This window comes from Lolium perenne, chromosome 3, assembly GCF_019359855.2.
Source record: "Lolium perenne isolate Kyuss_39 chromosome 3, Kyuss_2.0, whole genome shotgun sequence".
In the NCBI taxonomy this organism is placed as follows: Eukaryota; Viridiplantae; Streptophyta; class Magnoliopsida; order Poales; family Poaceae; genus Lolium; species Lolium perenne.
Genome location: NC_067246.2, coordinates 300365277 through 300390878, shown reverse-complemented (window position 1 = coordinate 300390878; position 25602 = coordinate 300365277). Strand labels below are relative to the sequence as shown.

At 41.7% G+C, this 25602-nt stretch overlaps 1 protein-coding gene across 1 annotated transcript in view; it reads left to right on the top strand.

Annotated features, from left to right (window-relative positions):
• LOC139838224 (maturase K-like) overlaps positions 1-25602 on the top strand; it is a 64309-nt gene that overhangs the window by 232 nt on the left and 38475 nt on the right. Inside the window, exon 2 of the mRNA XM_071827608.1 lies at positions 503-977. Coding sequence (XP_071683709.1) covers positions 503-977 — 475 coding nt within the window. The remainder of the gene's footprint in view (positions 1-502; positions 978-25602) is intronic.

The window sequence follows — 25602 nt, the reverse complement described above, 5'->3', positions numbered from 1 at the left end:
ACTCATCCTGCCGGTAGTTCCCTAAATTTCCCTCTAATCGTTTGTGATTTTTTGTGCTAGTAAACTAGTAGATGAAATTCCAACGAAAATTGTGGCTAGTATATTATGGGTGAGATTTTATGCAGGGTGTTCATATTGTTTGTCAAATTTAGAGACTCATGTGAAGCAGTTATTTGTGAAACACAGATATATAATGGATAGATATCTTCTCAAAAGAAAAGCACAAGATGTTCCAGAAGAGTTGAATTGGAAAGAGGAGATTCAGTATGATCGAGGAAAGAGGAAATTGATAGAAAAGTATCATCCCAATTTGAAAGAAATGGTAAGAAGAATGTATTTGGTTAATGGTCCTTGCCAGCCAAGAGAATTTGCTTTTCCATACACACCTTTTGGGGAAAAAAAAGAGAAGGTTCATACCAGATTGGTTTGATGACTATGGTAGCTGGCTCGAATACAGTGAATTGAAGGACAAAGCATATTGTTTTTGTTGTTTCTTATTTAGGGACCGTGGCAGCAAGAAGGAAGCGGGGTACGAGGCATTTGTTGTTAATGGTTGGAACAACTGGCACATGAATTCGAGGCTAAAGGATCATGTTGGTGATGTCGATAGTGTGCATAATCAAGCGATGAAAAAATGTGTTGATTTGCTAAGAAGAGATCAGCACATTGATGTTGCCATTAACATTCAAAGTGATGCTGCTAGGAAAGCTTATTTTACTCGACTGAATGCCTCGATTGACACATCTAGATTGTTACTCAAGCAAGAATTACCATTTCTAGGCCATGATGAGTCCAAGGACTCCTTCAATAAAGGTAATTTCTTGGAAGTTCGTGACTTCTTAGCTGAGCATGATCCAGTTGTAGGCAAGGTTATGGGAAAAGATGCTGCAAAGAATGCTATGATGGGTTGTCCGGAGGTTCAGAAAGATATTGCTGAAGGTTTTGCACATGTCATAGTGCAATCTATTCTCAAAGAGGTTCAAAATAATGTGTTTTGTTTGCTTGTTGATGAATCCAGGGATGTCTCTTGCAAAGAACAAATGGCAGTGGCCTTGCGATATGTTCACAGTTCGGGGGTTCTAAAGAAAGTTTTGTTGGCCTTGTTCATGTGTGACATAGGCATCCCCAATGGGCCTGCCGGAGAAGGTACCCGGGGTTTTACTTAAGGCCCATGACCCGAAGTATATGAAGCCCGAAAGCCCAGTTATGAATTAGTTTTGAAAAGATAGAATTGTATTAGGAATACCGACATCTAAATCTACGGGTAGAACTCAGAGAGTCTCCCGGAATATGTAACCATGTGTAATACGAAACCCTCGGCTCCGCCTCCTATATAAGGGGGAGTCGAGGGACGAAGAGATCATCGAATCATTGTCAACAGAACCCTAGTTTTACAATCGTCGAGTACTTTTCGGCTGAAACCCTCGAGATCTACTTGCCCTCTACTTCCAACTAAACCCTAGTCTACAATCCGTAGGCATTGATAAGTTAATACCTTGTCAATTGGCGCCGTCTGTGGGAACTAGAGGCGACAAGGAGCTGATCTCGATGGCACGTTCAAGATCGTCGAATTCTTCGACAGCTAGCAACGCGATGGACAGAGGTAAACGGATCGAAACTGATCTAGTCGCTTTTGTTCCTCACCCGCCCTCCCGTTTCGATGCATATGCGGATCTGGAGGATCCCATGGAGATGACATTCGGAAAGTTCTACTTCCGCGTCGAGAAGGAAGGATCATATCGTCTCGAGGTTCCGGCTTCGTCGGGATTGTCGGAGATCGATTACGATTTTTCGGCTTCATCGTCATCGATCGAGACAGGAGATGAAGAGATTTCACCGCCACGCTTCGTCAACACTATGGCAAGCGAAAATCTCGCCAAGATCTTTAGCGACATGTCCTTCGAGTCGTCTGCGGACTCCAATATAAGCAGCGACTCTGACAACATCGATAGCTTCGGCTTCATCGACAGATCCACTATTGTTAGGGAGGTCTTCACCGATCTATACGACGGTGTCACCAATCTAAACTCAAAATACCATCAGATCTATGCAATCGGAAAAACAAGCCGACCTCAGGAGGAGACATCTGAAAACTTCGACGAGTTGGGAAATCCGTACGTCGACCCCGCTGATCTTACGCGAGGTTTAGGAAGCAAGTATGTCGGGCCTGGAACGCGGGAGATGGTGCAATTTCCGCAGGCAGTATGGGATAGAGTTGCGAGAGCCATTGATGGCACATAACCAATGACTGTGATCGCGACAGCTGAAGAGCTACAAGCATATCAATATAGACTCGCACGCGCCAGGCGGCAGCTCGAAAAACAGAAAATCGAGCTGGATAGGAGGCAAGCCGCGGCTTCTGCATCGAGCAGGCGAAGAGCAGAGCAGAGCTGAGCCGACAATCAGGTACTTCAGGAAGCAGCCATAGAGAAGCTCGACACAGGGCAAGATCTCGATTACAAAACATACCTGAGGCGGAGAGGGAGAATCTAGTTCGAAATCTCGACATGTCTTTTATGTCGATAGATACAAGGGGGGATATTATTCCCAAAACAGCGGAGGCTGGATATATGGCGACTCAAGCTTTCATCTTGGCGTCTAAACCACCACTTGGAGATCCAAGAGAAGCACTGTGTAACATGGCTATGGCTGGAGTTGGAGCCATGGGAACAGCGTTCGCAAGCACAACCCCCGACGGTTCTGCAAGGCAACATAGTCCATGACCTACTACAGTGGTGCAAGATCCAGCAAGAGCAAGTGGATCAAGAGACGCGGCAACTCAAGCAAGGGTAGATAGAGCGCGACAAGAAAGAAGGGAACGTCGGCAATCACCAGTAGATGATGAGGATCTGTGTGGGCTACCGTGCTTTACAAGACGAGTCTGCAAAACTCGAGTTCCATCAGGATTTAAACTACCTGACAATTACAAAAAGTTCGATGGCCTGCAAGATCCCGAGGACTGGCTAGTCGATTATCTCGAGACGGTGAAGCTTATGGGTGGAACTAGGGCAACATCCATGCAGAGTATCCAAGTACACTTAAGTGGTGCCGCACGATCGTGGATCAAGAAGCTGTCTCCTGGGTCTATCGACAGCTGGGAAAGTTTCGAGGACATCTTTGTGAAGAATTTCCGATCCACGTGCAAGAAACCCGCGTCATTGAAGCAGCTGAGGGCTTGCAGGCAGAAGTACGATGAATCAATGAGGACGTATATCCAGAGGTGGAACATCATCAAAAACTCAGCAGAGAATATCTCTGATGAGAGGGTGCTTGTGGCGTGCTACAGGGATTGCAACGGCGCCAGAAGGTAGCTTCCTTGTGACGGTAAAGCACTCGTCCGTTGGGAACCCCAAGAGGAAGGTATGATGAATATAGCAGCAAGTTTTCCCTCAGTAAGAAACCAAGGTTTATCGAACCAGTAGGAGATGAAGGCCACGCGAAGGTTGTTGGTGGAGGAGTGTAGTGCGACGCAACACCAGTGATTCCGGCGCCAACGCGGAAACTGCACAACACAATCAAAATACCTTGCCCCAACTTCACAGTGAGGTTGTCAATCTCACCGGCTTGCTGTAAATAAAGGATTAAACGTATGGTGTGGAGAATGATGCTTGTTTGCAAAGAACAACAGAGAAGAATGATTGCAGTAGATTGTATTTCAGATGTAAAAGAATGGACCGGGGTCCACAGTTCACTAGTGGTGTCTCTCCAATAAGATAAAAAAGCATGTTGGGTGAACAAATTACAGTTGGGCAATTGACAAATAGAGAGGGCGTAGCAATGCACATACATATCATGATGACTACTATGAGTTTTACTTAGGGCATTACGACAAAGAACATAGACCGCTATCCAGCATGCATCTATGCCTAAAAAGTCCACCTTCGGGTTAGCATCCGCACCCCTTCCAGTATTAAGTTGCAAACAAAAGACAATTGCATTAAGTACTGTGCGTAATGTAAACAATACAAATATCTTTATACAAAGCATTGTTGTTTTATCCCTAGTGGCAACAGCACATCCATAACCTTAGAACTTTCTGTCACTATCCCAGATTCAATGGAGGCATGAACCCACTATCGAGCATAAATACTCCCTCTTGGAGTTACAAGTATCAACTTGGCCAGAGCCTCTACTAGCAACGGAGAGCATGCAAGATCATAAACAACACATATATGATAGATCAATAATCAACTTGACATAGTATTCCATATTCATCGGATCCCAACAAACACAACATGTAGCATTACAAATAGATGATCTTGATCATGATAGGCAGCTCACAAGATCTAAACATGATAGCACAAGAGGAGAAGACAACCATCTAGCTACTGCTATGGACCCATAGTCCAGGGATGAACTACTCACGCATCAATCCGGAGGCGGGCATGGTGGTGTAGAGCCCTCCGGTGATGATTCCCCTCTCCGGCAGGGTGCCGGAGGTGATCTCCAGAATCCCCCGAGATGGGATTGGCGGCAACGACGTCACATTATGTTTTCTCGTATCGTGGCTCTATGTATTAGGGTGTTCGCGATGGAGAGAATAAATAGGCGAAAGGGCAGAGTCGGGGGAGGCACGAGGGGCCCACCCCATAGGCGGCGCACCCCTGATGACGCGTAAAGCACACGCTCGTTGGGAACCCCAAGTGGAAGGTGTGATGCGTACAGCAGCAAGTTTCCCTCAGTAAGAAACCAAGGTTTATCGAACCAGTAGGAGTCAAGAAGCACGTTGAAGGTTGATGGCGGCGGGATGTAGTGCGGCGCAACACCAGGGATTCCGGCGCCAACGTGGAACCTGCACAACACAACCAAAGTACTTTGCCCCAACGAAACAGTGAGGTTGTCAATCTCACCGGCTTGCTGTAACAAAGGATTAACCGTATTGTGTGGAAGATGATTGTTTGCAGAAAACAGTAGAACAAGTATTGCAGTAGATTGTATTTCAGTAAAGAGAATTGGACCGGGGTCCACAGTTCACTAGAGGTGTCTCTCCCATAAGATAAACAGCATGTTGGGTGAACAAATTACAGTTGGGCAATTGACAAATAAAGAGAGCATGACCATGCACATACATATCATGATGAGTATAGTGAGATTTAATTGGGCATTACGACAAAGTACATAGACCGCCATCCAACTGCATCTATGCCTAAAAAGTCCACCTTCAGGTTATCATCCGAACCCCCTCCAGTATTAAGTTGCAAAGCAACAGACAATTGCATTAAGTATGGTGCGTAATGTAATCAACAACTACATCCTTAGACATAGCATCAATGTTTTATCCCTAGTGGCAACAGCACAACACAACCTTAGAACTTTCATCACTTGTCCCGGTGTCAATGCAGGCATGAACCCACTATCGAGCATAAATACTCCCTCTTGGAGTTACAAGCATCTACTTGGCCAGAGCATCTACTAGTAACGGAAAGCATGCAAGATCATAAACAACACGTAGATATAACTTTGATAATCAACATAACAAGTATTCTCTATTCATCGGATCCCAACAAACGCAACATATAGAATTACAGATAGATGATCTTGATCATGTTAGGCAGCTCACAAGATCCGACAATGATAGCACAATGGGGAGAAGACAACCATCTAGCTACTGCTATGGACCCATAGTCCAGGGGTAGACTACTCACACATCACACCGGAGGCGACCATGGCGGCGTAGAGTCCTCCGGGAGATGATTCCCCTCTCCGGCAGGGTGCCGGAGGCGATCTCCTGGATCCCCGAGATGGGATCGGCGTTGGCGGCGTCTCGGAAGGTTTTCCGTATCGTGGCTCTCGGTGCTGGGGGTGTCGGCACGGAGGCTGTCTCTAGGCGGCAGGGTCGGGCAAGAGGCGGCGCGAGGGGCCGAGGCGTTAGGGCCGCGCGGCCAGGGCAGGGGCCGCGCCGCCCTATGCTCTGGCTGCCTCGTGGCCCCTCTTCGTTTCGTCTTCGGACTTCTGGAAGCTTCGTGGAAAAATAGGCCCCTGGGCGTTGATTTCGTCCAATTCCGAGAATATTTCCTTACTAGGATTTCTGAAACCAAAAATAGCAGAAAACAGCAACTGGCACTTCGGCATCTTGTTAATAGGTTAGTTCCAGAAAATGCACGAATATGACATAAAGTGTGCATAAAACATGTAGATAACATCAATAATGTGGCATGGAACATAAGAAATTATCGATACGTCGGAGACGTATCAGCATCCCCAAGCTTAGTTCTGCTCGTCCCGAGCAGGTAAAACGATAACACAGATAATTTCTGGAGTGACATGCCATCATAATCTTGATCATACTATTTGTAAAGCATATGTAGTGAATGCAGCGATCAAAACAATGTATATGACATGAGTAAACAAGTGAATCATAAAGCAAAGACTTTTCATGAATAGCACTTCAAGACAAGCATCAATTAAGTCTTGCATAAGAGTTAACTCATAAAGCAATAATTCAAAGTAAAAGCATTGAAGCAACACAAAAGAAGATTAAGTTTCAGCGGTTGCTTTCAACTTGTAACATGTATATCTCATGGATATTGTCAACATAGAGTAATATAATAAGTGCAATAAGCAAGTATGTAGGAATCAATGCACAGTTCACACAAGTGTTTGCTTCTTGAGGTGGAGAGAAATAGGTGAACTGACTCAACATTGAAAGTAAAAGAATTGTCCTCCATAGAGGAAAAGCATCGATTGCTATATTTGTGCTAGAGCTTTCATTTTGAAAACATGAAACAATTTTGTCATCGGTAGTAATAAAGCATATGCATCATGTAAATTATATCTTATAAGTTGCAAGCCTCATGCATAGTGTACTAATAGTGCCCGCACCTTGTCCTAATTAGCTTGGACTACCGGATCATCACAATGCACATGTTTTTACCAAGTGTCACAAAGGGGTACCTCTATGCCGCCTGTACAAAGGTCTAAGGAGAAAGCTCGCATTGGATTTCTCGCTATTGATTATTCTTCAACTTAGACATCCATACCGGGACAACATAGACAACAGATAATGGACTCCTCTTTTATGCATAAGCATGTAACAACAATTAATAATTTTCTCATTTGAGATTTGAGGATATATGTCCAAAACTGAAACTTCCACCATGGATCATGGCTTTAGTTAGCGGCCCAATGTTCTTCTCTAACAATATGCATGCTCAACCATAAGGTGGTAGATCTCTCTTACTTCAGACAAGACGGACATGCATAGCAACTCACATGAAATTCAACAATGAATAGTTGATGGCGTCCCCAGTGAACATGGTTATCGCACAACAAGCAACTTAATAAGAGATAAAGTGCATAATTACATATTCAATACCACAATAGTTTTTAAGCTATTTGTCCCATGAGCTATATATTGCAAAGGTGAATGATGGAATTTTAAAGGTAGCACTCAAGCAATTTACTTTGGAATGGCGGAAAATACCATGTAGTAGGTAGGTATGGTGGACACAAATGGCATAGTGGTTGGCTCAAGTATTTTGGATGCATGAGAAGTATTCCCTCTCGATACAAGGTTTAGGCTAGCAAGGCTTATTTGAAACAAACACAAGGATGAACCGGTGCAGCAAAACTCACATAAAAGACATATTGAAAACATTATAAGACTCTACACCGTCTTCCTTGTTGTTCAAACTCAATACTAGAAATTATCTAGACCTTAGAGAAACCAAATATGCAAACCAAATTTAAGCATGCTCTATGTATTTCTTCATTAATGGGTGCAAAGCATATGATGCAAGAGCTTAATCATGAGCACAACAATTGCCAAGTATCACATTACCCAAGACATTTATAGCAATTACTACATGTATCATTTTCCAATTCCAACCATATAACAATTTAACGAAGGAGAAACTTCGCCATGAATACTATGAGTAGAAACCAAGGACATACTTGTCCATATGCTACAGCGGAGCGTGTCTCTCTCCCATAAAGTGAATGCTAGGATCCATTTTATTCAAACAAAACAAAAAACAAAAACAAACCGACGCTCCAAGCAAAGCACATAAGATGTGATGGAATAAAAATATAGTTTCAGGGGAGGAACCTGATAATGTTGTCGATGAAGAAGGGGATGCCTTGGGCATCCCCAAGCTTAGACGCTTGAGTCTTCTTAATATATGCAGGGGTGAACCACCGGGGCATCCCCAAGCTTAGAGCTTTCACTCTCCTTGATCATGTTGCATCATACTCCTCTCTTGATCCTTGAAAACTTCCTCCACACCAAACTCGAAACAACTCATTAGAGGGTTAGTGCACAATAAAAATTAACATATTCAGAGGTGACACAATCATTCTTAACACTTCTGGACATTGCATAATGCTACTGGACATTAGTGGATCAAAGAAATTCATCCAACATAGCAAAAGAGGCAATGCGAAATAAAAGGCAGAATCTGTCAAAACAGAACAGTTCGTATTGACGAATTTTAAAATGGCACCAGACTTGCTCAAATGAAAATGCTCAAATTGAATGAAAGTTGCGTACATATCTTAGGATCATGCACGTAAATTGGCTTAATTTTCTGAGCTACCTACAGGGAGGTGGACCCAGATTCGTGACAGCAAAGAAATCTGGAACTGCGCAGTAATCCAAATCTAGTACTTACTTTTCCATCAACGGCTTAACTTGGCACAACCAAACACAAAACTAGGATAAGGAGAGGTTGCTACAGTATTAAACAACTTCCAAGACACAAAATAAAAACAAAGTACTGTAGGTAAAAACATGGGTTGTCTCCCATAAGCGCTTTTCTTTAACGCCTTTCAGCTAGGCGCAGAAAGTGTGTATCAAGTATTATCAAGAGATGAAGTGTCAACATCATAATTTGTTCTCATAATAGAATCAAAAGGTAACTTCATTCTCTTTCTAGGGAAGTGTTCCATACCTTTCTTGAGAGGAAATTGATATTTTATATTACCTTCCTTCATATCAATGATAGCACCAACAGTTCGAAGAAAAGGTCTTCCCAATATAATGGGACAAGATGCATTGCATTCAATATCCAAGACAACAAAATCAACGGGAACAAGGTTATTGTTAACGGTAATGCGAACATTATCAACTTTACCCAAAGGTTTCTTTGTAGAATGATCAGCAAGATTAACATCCAAATAACAATTTTTCAGCGGTGGCAAGTCAAGCATATCATAAATTTTCTTAGGCATAACAGAAATACTTGCACCAAGATCACATAAAGCATTACAATCAAAATCTTTAACCTTCATCTTAATGATGGGCTCCCAACCATCCTATAGCTTTTTAGGAATAGAGGCTTCGCGCTCTAGTTTCTCTTCTCTAGCTTTTATGAGAGCATTTGTAATATGATGTGTAAAGGCCAAATTTATAGCACTAGCATTAGGACTTTTAGCAAGTTTTTGCAAGAACTTTATAACTTCAGAGATGTGGCAATCATCAAAATTCAAACCATTATAATCTAAAGCAATGGGATCATCATCCCCAATGTTGGAAAAAATTTCAGCAGCTTTATCACAGGCAGTTTCAGCAGTTTTAGCAGTTTCAGGCAGTTTCTCGCTTTGCATTAGAAGTGGAAACATTGCTAACACCAATTCTTTTATTAGTATTAGTAGGAGGTGCAGCAACATGTGTAGCATTAGCATTACAAGTGGTGGTAATAGTCCAAACTTTAGCTACATTCTTCTCTTTAGCTAGTTTTTCATTTTCTTCTCTATCCCACCTAGCACGCAGTTCAGCCATTAATCTTATATTCTCATTAATTCTAACTTGGATGGCATTTGCTGTAGTAACAATTTTATTATGATGATTCTCATTAGGCAAAACTTTTGATTTCAAAAGATCAACATCAGCAGCAAGACTATCGACTTTAGAAGCAAGTATATCAATTTTCCCAAGCTTTTCTTCAACAGATTTGTTAAAAGCAGTTTGCGTACTAATAAATTCTTTAAGCATGGCTTCAAGTCCAGGGGGTGAACTCCTATTATTGTTGTAAGAATTCCCATAAGAATTACCATAGCCGTTGCCATTATTATAAGGATATGGCCTATAGTTGTTACTAGAATTGTTCCGGTAAGCATTGTTGTTGAAATTATTATTTTTAATGAAGTTTACATCAACATGTTCTTCTTGTGCAACCAATGAAGCTAACGGAACATTATTAGGATCAATATTAGTCCTATCATTCACAAGCATAGACATAATAGCATCAATCTTATCACTCAAGGAAGAGGTTTCTTCGACAGAATTTACCTTCTTACCTTGTGGAGCTCTTTCCGTGTGCCATTCAGAGTAGTTGATCATCATATTATCAAGAAGCTTTGTTGCTTCACCAAGAGTGATGGACATAAAGGTACCTCCAGCAGCTGAATCCAATAAATTCCGCGAAGAAAAATTTAGTCCTGCATAGAAGGTTTGGATGATCATCCAAGTAGTCAGTCCATGGGTTGGGCAATTTTTAACCAGAGATTTCATTCTTTCCCAAGCTTGAGCAACATGTTCAGTATCTAATTGTTTAAAATTCATTATGCTACTCCTCAAAGATATAATTTTAGCAGGGGGATAATATCTTCCAATAAAAGCATCCTTGCATTTAGTCCATGAATCAATACTATTCTTAGGCAGAGATAGCAACCAATCTTTAGCTCTTCCTCTTAATGAGAAAGGGAACAATTTTAGTTTAATAATATCACCATCTACATCTTTATATTTTTGCATTTCACATAGTTCAACAAAATTATTAAGATGGGCAGCAGCATCATCAGAACTAACACCAGAAAATTGCTCTCGCATAACAAGATTCAGTAAAGCAGGTTTAATTTCAAAGAATTCTGCTGTAGTAGCAGGTGGAGCAATAGGTGTGCATAAGAAATCATTATTATTTGTGGTTGTGAAGTCACACAACTTAGTATTTTCAGCGTTGGCCATTTTAGCAACAGTAAATAGAACAAACTAGATAAAGTAAATGCAAGTAACTAAATTTTTTTTGTGTTTTTGATATAGCAAACAAGATAGCAAGTAAAGTAAAACTAGCAACTAATTTTTTTGTATTTTGATTTAGTGCAGCAAACAAAGTAGTAAATAAAACTAAGCAAGACAAAAACAAAGTAAAGAGATTGAGAAGTGGAGACTCCCCTTGCAGCGTGTCTTGATCTCCCCGGCAACGGCGCCAGAAATTTAGCTTGATGACGCGTAAAGCACACGCTCGTTGGAAACCCCAAGTGGAAGGTGTGATGCGTACAGCAGCAAGTTTCCCTCAGTAAGAAACCAAGGTTTATCGAACCAGTAGGAGTCAAGAAGCACGTTGAAGGTTGATGGCGGCGGGATGTAGTGCGGCGCAACACCAGGGATTCCGGCGCCAACGTGGAACCTGCACAACACAACCAAAGTACTTTTCCCCAACGAAACAGTGAGGTTGTCAATCTCACCGGCTTGCTGTAACAAAGGATTAACCGTATTGTGTGGAAGATGATTGTTTGTAGAAAACAGTAGAACAAGTATTGCAGTAGATTGTATTTCAGTAAAGAGAATTGGACCGGGGTCCACAGTTCACTAGAGGTGTCTCTCCCATAAGATAAACAGCATGTTGGGTGAACAAATTACAGTTGGGCAATTGACAAATAAAGAGAGCATGACCATGCACATACATATCATGATGAGTATAGTGAGATTTAATTGGGCATTACGACAAAGTACATAGACCGCCATCCAACTGCATCTATGCCTAAAAAGTCCACCTTCAGGTTATCATCCGAACCCCCTCCAGTATTAAGTTGCAAAGCAACAGACAATTGCATTAAGTATGGTGCGTAATGTAATCAACAACTACATCCTTAGACATAGCATCAATGTTTTATCCCTAGTGGCAACAGCACAACACAACCTTAGAACTTTCTGTCACTGTCCCAGGTGTCAATGCAGGCATGAACCCACTATCGAGCATAAATACTCCCTCTTGGAGTTACAAGCATCTACTTGGCCAGAGCATCTACTAGTAACGGAAAGCATGCAAGATCATAAACAACACGTAGATATAACTTTGATAATCAACATAACAAGTATTCTCTATTCATCGGATCCCAACAAACGCAACATATAGAATTACAGATAGATGATCTTGATCATGTTAGGCAGCTCACAAGATCCGACAATGATAGCACAATGGGGAGAAGACAACCATCTAGCTACTGCTGTGGACCCATAGTCCAGGGGTAGACTACTCACACATCACAACGGAGGCGACCATGGCGGCGTAGAGTCCTCCGGGAGATGATTCCCCTCTCCGGCAGGGTGCCGGAGGCGATCTCCTGGATCCCCCGAGATGGGATCGGCGTTGGCGGCGTCTCTGGAAGGTTTTCCGTATCGTGGCTCTCGGTACTGGGGGTTTCGTCACGGAGGCTTTAAGTAGGCGGAAGGGTAGGTCAAGAGGCAGCGCGAGGGGCCCAGACCATAGGGCCGCGCGGCCAGGGCAGGGGCCGCGCCGCCCTATGCTCTGGCTGCCTCGTGGCCCCTCTTCGTTTCGTCTTCGGACTTCTGGAAGCTTCGTGGAAAAATAGGCCCCTGGGCATTGATTTCGTCCAATTCCGAGAATATTTCCTTACTAGGATTTCTGAAACCAAAAACAGCAGAAAACAGCAACTGGCACTTCGGCATCTTGTTAATAGGTTAGTTCCAGAAAATGCACGAATATGACATAAAGTGTGCATAAAACATGTAGATAACATCAATAATGTGGCATGGAACATAAGAAATTATCGATACGTCGGAGACGTATCAGCCCCCCCTGGGCCGTGCCGCCAGGTGGGGTGGCCACCTCGTGGCCCCACTCCATCTCCTTCGGTCTTCTGGAAAGCTCCGTGGAAAATAAGACCCTAGGCTTTTGTTTCGTCCAGTTCCGAGAATATTTCCTGTGTAGGATTTCTGAAACCAAAAACAGCAGAAAACAGGAACTGGCGCTTCGGCATCTTGTTAATAGGTTAGTGCCGGAAAATGCATCAAAATGATATAAAGTGTATATAAAACATGTGAGTATTGTCATAAAACTAGCATGGAACATAAGAAATTATAGATACGTTTGAGACGTATCAAGCATCCCCAAGCTTAGTTCCTACTCGCCCTCGAGTAGGTAAACGATAACAAGGATAACTTCTGAAGTGACATGCTACCATCATAATCTTGATCAATACTATTGTAAAGCATATGAGATGAATGAAGTGATTCAAAGCAACGGTAAAGATAATGACTAAACAATTGAATCGTATAGCAAAGAGTTTTCATGAATAGTACTTTCAAGACAAGCATCAATAAGTCTTGCATAAGAGTTAACTCATAAAGCAATAGATTCTTAATAGAAGGTTTTGAAGCAACACAAAGGAAGATATAAGTTTCAGTAGTTGCTTTCAACTTCAACATGTATATCTCATGGATAATTGTCAACACAAAGTAATATGATGAGTGCAAATAAGCAAGTATGTAAGAATCAATGCACACAGTTGACACAAGTGTTTGCTTCTAAGATAGAAAGAAGTAGGTAAACTGACTCGCATAAAGTAAAAGAAAGACCCTTCGCAGAGGGAAGCAGAGATTACTCATGTGCTAGAGCTTTTATTTTGAAAACATGGAAACAATTTTGTCAACGGTAGTAATAAATCATATGTGTTATGCATAAGACATCCTATAAGTTGCAAGCCTCATGCATCTAATACCAATAGTGCTCGCACCTTGTCCTAATTAGCTCGGATTTCCATGGATTATCATTGCATTACATATGTTTCAACCAAGTGTCACAAAGGGGTACCTCTATGTCACCTGTACAAAGGTCCAAGGAGATAGATCGCATTTGATTTCTCATTTTTGATAGATCTCAACTTGAGGACATCCATACCGAGACAACATAGAAAACAGATAATGGACTCCTCTTTAATGCTTAAGCATTCAACAAGAGATAATATTCTCATAAGAGATTGAGGATTAATGTCCAAACTGAAACTTCCACCATGATACATGGCTTTGGTTGGCGGCCCAATGTTCTTCTCTAACAATATGCATACTCAAACCATTCAACTCATGGCAAATCACCCTTACTTCAGACAAGACAAACATGCATAGCAACTCACATGATATTCAACAAAAGTGTAACAGTTGATGGCGTCCCCAGAAACATGGTTACCGCTCAACAAACAACTTATAAGAAATAAGATACATAAGACATATTCTTTACCACAATAGTTTTTAAGCTATTTTCCCATGAGCTATATATTGTAAAGACAAGGAATGAAGTTTTAAAAGTAGCACGCAAGCAATTTAGTTGGAATGGCAGAAAAATACCACATAGTAGGTAGTTATGGTGGACACAAATGGCATAAGTTTTGGCTCAAGGTTTTGGATCCACGAGAAGCATTCCCTCTCAGTACAAGGCTTTGGCTAGCAAGGTTGTTTGAAGCAAACACAAGTATGAACTGGTACAACAAAACTTACATAAGAAAATTTTGCAAGCATTATAAGACTCTACATTGTCTTCCTTGTTGTTCAAACACTTTTACCAGAAAATATCTAGCCTTTAGCGAGACCAATCATGCAAACCAAATTTCAACAAGCTCTACAGTAATTCTCCACTAATAGGTTCAAACTACATGATGCAAGAGCTTAAACATGATCTATTTTGAGAGCTCATAACAATTGCCAAGCATCAAATTATTCGAGACAATATACCAACTACCACATGAAGCATTTTCTGTTTCCAACCAAATAGCAATAAACGAAGCGGTTTTCAACCTTCGCCATGAAAATTAAAGTAAAGCTAAGAACACCAGTGTTCATATGAAACAGCGGAGCGTGTCTCTCTCCCATACAAGGAATTCTAGGATCCGATTTTATTCAAACACAAACAAAAATAAAAACATACAGACGCTCCAAGTAAAGCACATAAGATGTGACAGAATAAAAATATAGTTTCACTAGAGGTGATCTGATAAGTTGTCGATGAAGAAGGGGATGCCTTGGGCATCCCCAAGCTTAGATGCTTGAGTCTTCTTGAAATATGCAGGGATGAACCACGGGGGCATCCCCAAGCTTAGACTTTTCACTCTTCTTGATCATATTATATCATCCTCCTCTCTTGACCCTTGAAAACTTCCTCCACACCAAACTCAAAACAATCTCATTAGAGGGTTAGTGCATAATCAAAAATTCACATGTTCAGAGAGGACATAATCATTCCTAACACTTCTGGACATTACCCAAGGCTACTGAAGTTTAATGGAGCAAAGAAATCCACTCAAACACAGTAAAGGAGGCAATGTGAAATAAAAGGCGTAATCTGTCAAAACAGAACAGTCCGTAAAAACGAATTTTTTCGAGGCACTTAACATGCTCAGATGAAGAAGCTCAAACTGAATGAAAGTTGAGTACATATCTGAGGATTACTCATGAATTTTCGCAGATTTTTCTGAGTTTCCTACAGAGAGATCTACTCAAATTCGTGACAGCTAGAAATCTGTTTCTGCGCAGAAATCCAAATCTAGTATCAACCTTACTATCAAAGACTTTACTTGGCACAACAATGCGGTAAAATAAAGATACAAAGGTATTGCTACAGTAGTAACAAGCACCTTGACTCAAATATAAAACAAAAATTTCAGAAATAAAATAATGGGTTGTTTCCCATAAGCGCTTTTCTTTAAAGTCTTTCAGCTAGGCGCAGAAAGTGTGAATCAAGTATTATCAAGAGAAGAAGCATCAACACCATAATTTGTTCTAGTAATAGAATCAAAAGGTCACTTCATTCTATTTCTAGGGAAGTGTTCCATACCTTTCTTAAGAGAGAATTGATATTTAATATTTCCTTCTTTCTTATCAATGATAGCACCAACAGTTCGAAGAAAGGGTCTTCCCAAAATAATAGGACAAGATGCATTGCATTAAATATCCAAAACAACAAAATCAACAGGGACAAGGTTATTGTTAACCGTAATGTGAACATTGTCAATCCTCCCCAGAGGTTTCTTTATAGAATTATCAGCAAGATTAACATACAAATAACAATATTTCAATGGTGGCAAGTCAAGCATATCATAGAGTTTCTTAGGCATAACAGAAATACTTGCACCAAGATCACATAAAGCATTACAATCAAAATCATTGACCTTCATTTTAATGATGGGCTCCCAACCATCTTCCAACTTCCTAGAAATAGAAGCCTTCAAGTTATAATTTCTCTTCTTTAGCTTTTATGAGAGCATTTGTAATATGTTTTGTAAAGGCCAAATTTATAGCACTAGCATTAGGACTTCTAGAAAGTTTTTGCAAGAACTTAATAACTTCAGAGATATGACAATTATCAAAATCAAAACCATTATGATCTAAAGTAATGGGATCATTGTCCCCAATACTCTGAAAAATTTTAGCACTTTTATCACAAACAGTTTCAGCAGTTTCAGGCAATTTTGCATGCTTTGTATTAGGAGTAGAAACATTGCCAACACCAATTATTTTACCATTGATAGTAGGAGGTTTAGCAACATGTGAAGCATTAACATTACTAGTGGTGGTGATAGTCCAAACTTTAGCTACATTATTCTCTTTAGCAAGTTTTTCTTCTCTTTCCCACCTAGCATGCAATTCAGCCATCATTCTAATATTGTCATTAGTTCGAACTTGGATAGCGTTTGCTGTAGCAAATGACTTAATATCTTTATCTTCATTAGGCATAACTGTCAATTTTAAAAGATCAACATCAGCAGCAAGACTATCAACCTTAGAAGTAAGAACATCAATTTTACCAAGCTTTTCTTCAACAGATTTGTTAAAAGCAATTTGTGTACTAATAAATTCTTTAAGCATCACTTAAAGACCAGAGGGTACACTCCTATTATTGTTGTAAGAATTACCATAGGAATTACCATAACCATTACCATGATTAGAAGGATATGGCCTATAGTTGTTACCATAATTATTCCTATAAGCATTGTTGTTGAAATTATTATTTTTAATGAAGTTCACATCAACATGCTCTTCTTGAGCAACCAATGAAGCTAAAGGAACATTATTAGGATCAACATGAGATCTACCATTAACAAGCATAGACATAATAACATCAATCTTATCACTGAAGGAGGAGGTTTCTTCAACATAATTTACCTTCTTACCTTGTGGAGTCCTTTCAGTGTGCCATTCAGAGTAATTGATCATCATATTATCAAGAAGCTTTGTTGCGGCACCCAAAGTGATGGACATAAAAGTACCTCCAGCAGCTGAATCCAATAGGTTCCTCGAAGAAAAATTTAATCCTGCATAGAAGGTTTGGATGATCATCCAAGTAGTTAGTCCATGGGTAGGGAAATTCTTTACCAAAGATTTCATTCTTTTCCATGCTTGGGCAACATGTTCATTGTCCAATTTCTTAAAATTCATAATGCTACCTCTCAAAGATATAATTTTAGCAGGAGGATAATATCTACCAATGAAAGCATCTTTACATTTAGTCCATGAATCAATACTATTCTTAGGCAAAGATAGCAACCAATCTTTAGCTCTGCCTCTTAAGGAGAAAGGAAACAATTTCAGTTTTATAATGTCCCCATCTACATCCTTATACTTTTGCATTTCACAAAGTTCAACAAAATTATTAAGATGGGCAACATCATCATCAGTACTAACACCAGAAAATTGCTCTCTCATAACAAGATTTAGTAAAGCAGGTTTAATTTCATAAAACTCTGCTTTAGTAGCAGGTGGAGCAATAGGAGTGCATATAAAATTATTATTATTGGTGCTAGTGAAGTCACAATCCTTGGTGTTCTCAGGAGTATTCATTTTAACAACAATAAAAATAAGTAAAGCAAACTAAATTAAGTAAAGTAAAACAAGTAACTAATTTTTTTGTGTTTTTGATATAAAGAAAGCAAACAAAACAGAAAATAAAATAAAGTAAAGCAAGACAATAAACAAAGTAAAGAGATTGGATGTGAGAGACTCCCCTTGCAGCGTGTCTTGATCTCCCTGGCAACGGCGCCAGAATAAGAGCTGCTTGTGGCATGCTACAGGGATTGCAACGGCGCCAGAAGGTAGCTTCCTTGTGACGGTAAAGCACTCGTCCGTTGGGAACCCCAAGAGGAAGGTATGATGAATATAGCAGCAAGTTTTCCCTCAGTAAGAAACCAAGGTTTATCGAACCAGTAGGAGATGAAGGCCACATGAAGGTTGTTGGTGGAGGAGTGTAGTGCGGCGCAACACCAGTGATTCCGGCGCCAACGTGGAACCTGCACAACACAATCAAAATACTTTGCCCCAACTTAACAGTGAGGTTGTCAATCTCACCGGCTTGCTGTAAACAAAGGATTAAACGTATGGTGTGGAGAATGATGCTTGTTTGCAAAGAACAACAGAGAACAATGATTGCAGTAGATTGTATTTCATATGTAAAAGAATGGACCGGGGTCCACAATTCACTTGTGGTGTCTCTCCAATAAGATAAATAGCATGTTGGGTGAACAAATTACAGTTGGGCAATTGACAAATAGAGAGGGCATAGCAATGCACATACATATCATGATGACTACTATGAGTTTTACTTAGGGCATTACGACAAAGAACATAGACCGCTATCCAGCATGCATCTATGCCTAAAAAGTCCACCTTCGGGTTAGCATCCGCACCCCTTCTAGTATTAAGTTGCAAACAAAAGACAATTGCATTAAGTACTGTGCGTAATGTAAACAATACAAATATCCTTAGACAAAGCATTGTTGTTTTATCCCTAGTGGCAACAGCACATCCATAACCTTAGAACTTTCTGTCACTATCCCAGATTCAATGGAGGCATGAACCCACTATTGAGCATAAATACTCCCTCTTGGAGTTACAAGTATCAAATTGGCCAGAGCCTCTACTATCAACGGAGAGCATGCAAGATCATAAACAACACATATATGATAGATCAATAATCAACTTGACATAGTATTCCATATTCATCGGATCCCAACAAACACAACATGTAGCATTACAAATAGATGATCTTGATCATGATAGGCAACTCACAAGATCTAAACATGATAGCACAAGAGGAGAAGACAACCATCTAGCTACTGCTATGGACCCATAGTCCAGGGATGAACTACTCACGCATCAATCCGGAGGCGGGCATGGTGGTGTAGAGCCCTCCGGTGATGATTCCCCTCTCCGGCAGGGTGCCGGAGGTGATCTCCAGAATCCCCCGAGATGGGATTGGCGGCGACGGCATCACAGTATGTTTTCTCGTATCGTGGCTCTCTGTATTAGGGTTTTTGCGATGGAGAGAATAAATAGGCGAAAGGGCAGAGTCGGGGGAGGCACGAGGGGCCCACCCCATAGCGCGGCGCGCCCCCCTTGGCCGCGCCGCCAGGTGGGGTGGCCACCTCGTGGCCCCACTCCGTCTCTCCTTCGGTCTTCTGGAAAGCTGCGTGGAAAATAAGACCCTGGGCTTTTGTTTCGTCCAATTCCGAGAATATTTCCTGTGTAGGATTTCTGAAACCAAAAACAGCAGAAAACAGGAACTGGCGCTTCGGCATCTTGTTAATAGCTTAGTGCCGGAAAATGCATCAAAATGATATAAAGTGTATATAAAACATGTGAGTATTGTCATAAAACTAGCATGGAACATAAGAAATTATAGATACGTTTGAGACGTACCAAGCATCCCCAAGCTTAGTTCCTACTCGCCCTCGAGTAGGTAAACGATAACAAGGATAACTTCTGAAGTGACATGCTACCATCATAATCTTGATCAATACTATTGTAAATCATATGAGATGAATGAAGTGATTCATAGCAATGGTAAAGATAATGACTAAACAACTGAATCATATAGCAAAGAGTTTTCATGAATAGTACTTTCAAGACAAGCATCAATAAGTCTTGCATAAGAGTTAACTCATAAAGCAATAGATTCTTAATAGAAGGCTTTGAAGCAACACAAAGGAAGATATAAATTTCAGCAGTTGCTTTCAACTTCAACATGTATATCTCATGGATAATTGTCAACACAAAGTAATATGATGAGTGCAAATAAGCAAGTATGTAAGAATCAATGCACACAGTTGACACAAGTGTTTGCTTCTAAGATAGAAAGAAGTAGGTAAACTGACTCGACATAAAGTAAAAGAAAGGCCCTTCGCAGAGGGAAGCAGAGATTACTCATGTGCTAGAGCTTTTATTTTGAAAACATGGAAACAATTTTGTCAACGGTAGTAATAATTCATATGTGTTATGCATAAGACATCCTATAAGTTGCAAGCCTCATGCATCGAATACCAATAGTGCTCGCACCTTGTCCTAATTAGCTCGGATTTCCATGGATTATCATTGCATTACATATGTTTCAACCAAGTGTCACAAAGGGGTACCTCTATGTCACCTGTACAAAGGTCCAAGGAGATAGATCGCATTTGATTTCTCATTTTTGATAGATCTCAACTTGAGGACATCCATACCGAGACAACATAGAAAACAGATAATGGACTCCTCTTTAATGCTTAAGCATTCAACAACAGATAATATTCTCATAAGAGATTGAGGATTAATGTCCAAACTGAAACTTCCACCATGATACATGGCTTTGGTTGGCGGCCCAATGTTCTTCTCTAACAATATGCATACTCAAACCTTTCAACTCATGGAAAATCACCCTTACTTCAGACAAGACGAACATGCATAGCAACTCACATGATATTCAACAAAAGTGTAACAGTTGATGGCGTCCCCAGAAACATGGTTACCGCCAGGTGGGGTGGCCACCTCGTGGCCCCACTCCGTCTCTCCTTCGGTCTTATGGAAAGCTCTGTGGAAAATAAGACCCTGGGCTTTTGTTTCGTCCAATTCCGAGAATATTTCCTGTGTAGGATTTCTGAAACCAAAAACAGCAGAAAACAGGAACTGGCGCTTCGGCATCTTGGTAATAGGTTAGTGCCGGAAAATGCATCAAAATGATATAAAGTGTATATAAAACATGTGAGTATTGTCATAAAACTAGCATGGAACATAAGAAATTATAGATACGTTTGAGACATATCAGAGGGCAATAGACGCATTCGTTGCTGGCATTAGAAGGAGAGATTTTGTCGAGGATTTGGGGAGAACCAATCCAAAGACAATATCAGCGCTCATGGAAATAGCGAATCGGTGGGCGGATGGAGAAGATGCTGTTCACAATAAACGGCACAGGTCGCCTGAGGAGGACCGCAACCGAAATTTTCAAAATAGACGACGATTTCCTCGGCAGTTTTCCGATTACGATGCTCCAGGCCAGATATCGGCTGGATTTCGATGAAACAATGGAGAAAACAATAGAGATGATTATCAAAAAAGTGGTGAGCAGTGCAGTGACTATAAGGACGGACCCCGTTGACAAAATAGTGGACCAAGGTTTCAGACACCATATGTATCACCCGAAGATCTCCTGAACGGACCATGCCAAATGCACTTCTTCCTCGATAACAACGGAAAAAGGCAATCAGGACATCTGCAGAAGGAGTGCCGAAATTTTCAAGCAATGATGAGATATGCAGGGCAAGCTAACACACAAGCAACAAATAGAAACCCTCCGGGGCCAAGGAGCGAGATTCACCTTCTACCTCCACCCGCAATTACAGATGCGAATCGACACTAGTTGCAGTTGGCGGTAGCTCCCAAACCAGGACCTTATATCGACACCAGTGGTGCGGTCTCGATGATTCAAAAAGGCAGGCCATCCAATAGAGCTCAGAAAGTAATATCGCGACAAGTTTTTATGGCAGAAAAAATGCCGCCACCAACAATATAGTACTTGAACTGGTCAGGACAAGATATCGGTTTTACCATCGCCGATCACCCGCAACAGGTTCCACGACCAGGACAATCCACCTTGATCTTACCCGCAGTAATAGCGGGATTCGACGTTTCACGAGTCTTCATCGATGGCGGGAGCAGTTTAAACCTCATGTACGCAGATACATTGAGGAAGATGAATATATCTCTGGCAAACCTAGCACCAACGGACACACGTTTCCATGGTATCACACCAGAGAAGCTGAGTTACCCATTTGGAAAAATCAATCTTGATATTCAGTTTGGAACCCGCGAAAACTACAGAATAGAGAGGTTGGAGTTTGAGGTTGTGGATTTCCCGTCACAGTATCATGCTTTGTTGGGACGACCAGCTTACGCAAGATTTATGGCAGTACCGCACTACACATACTTACTATGGAGGTTGCCTGGGCCTAAGGGACCAATTACAGTAAAATGAAGTTTTGCGATGGCTGATAAGTGCGACAAGGATTTTCATCGATTATCAGAAAATTTCGGGATGCAAGCAGAGTATATGGCGTCAAGGTTAACAACAGACTACGATGTATTGCCAGACACAGGGAGGCCGCTTAAAGAGCCAACCTTTAACACTACTAAGGATTCTAAGGAAGTGCAGATCCACCCGACAGATCCCAAGAAAACGACATCTATTGCCACAAACATGGACCTCGCATAGGAAAGCGCGCTCGTCGAGTTCCTCCGTGAGCGCTGGGAAATCTTCGCATGGTGTCCAGCTGACATGCCAGGAGTACCCAGGGAACTTGCCGAGCACCACCTCGACTTGGATCCAGTAGCGAGGCCAATTAAGCAACCTTTGTGGCGTTTTTCGAAACCAAACCGCAAAGCTATGCTGTCAGAAATCGATCGACTTCGAGAAGCTGGTTTGATCAAAGATTTACATACGGAGGCCACATGGGTAGCTAACCCAGTGTTGGTGCCGAAGAAAAACACAAAAGTCCTTCGCATGTGCGTCGACTTCACGTGTCTCAATAAACATTGTCCAAAGGATCATTTTCCCTCCCAAGGATCGATCAAATAATCGACTCCACGGCAGGTTGCGAACGTATTTCCTTCCTGGACGCATATTCTGGTTATAACCAGATCAGGTTAAAAGAAGATGATGAAGTCAAAACAGCTTTTATAACACCTTATGGCGTGTTCTGCTATAGAACAATGCCCTTTGGACTGAAAAACGCGGGAGCAACATACCAGCGGATGATGCAGAAGTGTCTAGCCATGCAGATTGGCAAGAACGTCCAAGTATATATCGACGCGATGTCGTCATAACAACAAAGAAAGGGTGCACCTTGATCGAGGATCTAAAGGAAACTTTCGACAATCTTGACAGGTTTTGCCTTAAACTGAACCCGACAAAGTGCTCTTTCGGCGTTCCTGCAGGGGAACTCCTCGGGTTCCTAGTTTCAGCAAGAGAAATCGAGGCCAATCCAGAGAAGATCCAAGCTATAGTGACAATGAGGAAGCCAACAAAGATAAAGTAAATACAACAGCTGACGGGGCGAGTCGCAGCTCTGAGTAGATTCGTGGCCAGGCTAGGAGAAAAAGCACTGCCGTTTTACGCGTTGATCAAACAAGGAGAGAAATTCCAGTGGAATGAGGAGGCAGATAGAGCTTTTGAGGATCTTAAGTGCACAATCTTGACATCACCAATCTTGGTGGCACCTAAGGAGAAGGAGCCTCTCCTGTTATACATTGCAGCCACGCCTCAGGTGGTCAGCACGGTCCTTGTGGTCGAAAGAGAAGAAGAAAACAAACTCCATGGAGTGCAGCGGCCGGTATACTTCGTCAGCGAAGTTTTATCACCCTCAAAACAGCGGTACCCGCAGTACCAGAAGTTAGCATATGGAGTGTTCACAACCGCAAGAAAACTGCGACACTATTTTTCGGCGCATCCAATAATAGTGGTCAACGAGGCGCCTTTATCCAATATACTAAACAATCCAGAAGCTACGGGTCGTGTCTCCCTTTGGGGAATAGAGCTTTTCCCTCGGGACATCACATATGAACAAAGAAAAGCAATAAAGTCACAGATCTTACCAGACTTCATCGCAGAGTGGATGGAGTTGCAAAATACGGGACCACCAGATTTATCGAGAACGTGGACTATGAACTTCGACGGGTCCAAGAGATTAGAAGGAGCTGGAGTTGGTGTCATACTAGTATCACCTCAAGGCGACAAATTGAAATATGTGTTGCGGATGACGTTTCCAAATTCATCTAATAACGAGGCAGAATACGAAGCACTTATACACGGGATGAAGATGGCGAAAGCTTGCGGAGCAACTCGATTAAAAATCTTCGGTGACTCACAGCTGGTGGCTCTACAGGTGATGAACCAGTGCGACGCAGTCAATGACATCATGATAGCATACAAAGAAGTATATAATGAACTCGAAAGGTTGTTCGATGGTTGCGAAGTAAACCACATCAGCAGACTTAGCAACGACGAAGCCGACGTTCTTGCAAACATTGGGTCGCAGTGTCTAGCAATACCACCTGGTGTGTTCTGGGAAGAGATAGCTGAAAGATCAACCAAGGCGAAGAAGCAGCAGAAGAAGGAGAAGGATGAGAAACCCTCGGGGGCTCCAGCAGCACCACCGCAAGATGAGGACGAACCACACATAGTGATGATGGTGCAGATTCCTTGGATGCAGTCTTACATCGCATATATCCTGAGGAAAGAACTACCCGATGATTGATACGTCTCCGACGTATCGATAATTTCTTATGTTCCATGCTTGTTTTATGACATTATTTACATGTTTTGTTCACACTTTATGATGATTTTATGCGTTTTTCGGAACTAACCTATTGACAAGATGCCGCAGTGCCAGTTCCTGTTTTCTGATGTTTTTGGTTTCAGAAATCCTAGTAAGGAAATATTCTCGGAATTGGACGAAATCAACGCCCAGCATCTTAGAATTCCACGAAGCTTCCAGAACACCCGAGAGCCACCAGAGGAGGGCCCTGTGGGCCCCACACATGTAGGCGGCGCGGCCCAGGCCCTGGCCGCGCCCCCCTACTGTGTCGCCGCCTCGTCAGCCCTCCGACTCCGCCTCTTCGCCTATTTAAAGGTCCCTGACCTAAAACATCGATACGAATAAGCCACGGTACGAGAAACCTTCCAGAGCCGCCGCCATCGCGAAGCCAAGATCTGGGGGACATGAGTCTCTGTTCCGGCACGCTGCCGGGACGGGGAAGTGCCCCCGGAATGCATCTCCATCAACACCACCGCCATCTTCATCAACGCTGCTGTCTCCCATGAGGAGGGAGTAGTTCTCCATCGAGGCTAAGGGCTGTACCGGTAGCTATGTGGTTAATCTCTCTCCTATGTACTTCAATACAATGATCTCATGAGCTGCCTTACATGATTGAGATTCATATGAGTTTTGTATCACTATTCATCTATGTGCTACTCTAGTGATGTTATTAAAGTACTCTATTTCTCCTCCATGATGTAACGGTGACAGTGTGTGCATCATGTAGTACTTGGCGTAGTTTATGATTATGATCTCTTGTAGATTATGAAGTTAACTATTACTATGATGGTATTGATGTGATCTATTCCTCCTTTCATAGTATGAAGGTGGCAGTGTGCATGCTATGTTAGTACTTGGTATAATTACAATGATCTATCATGCACTCTAAGGTTATTTAAATATGAATATCGAATATTGTGGAGCTTGTTAACTCCGGCATTGAGGTGCTCTTGTAGCCCTACACAATTAGTGGTGTTCATCATCCAACAAGAGAGTGTAGAGTGGTTTTATTATGTGATCAATGTTGAGAGT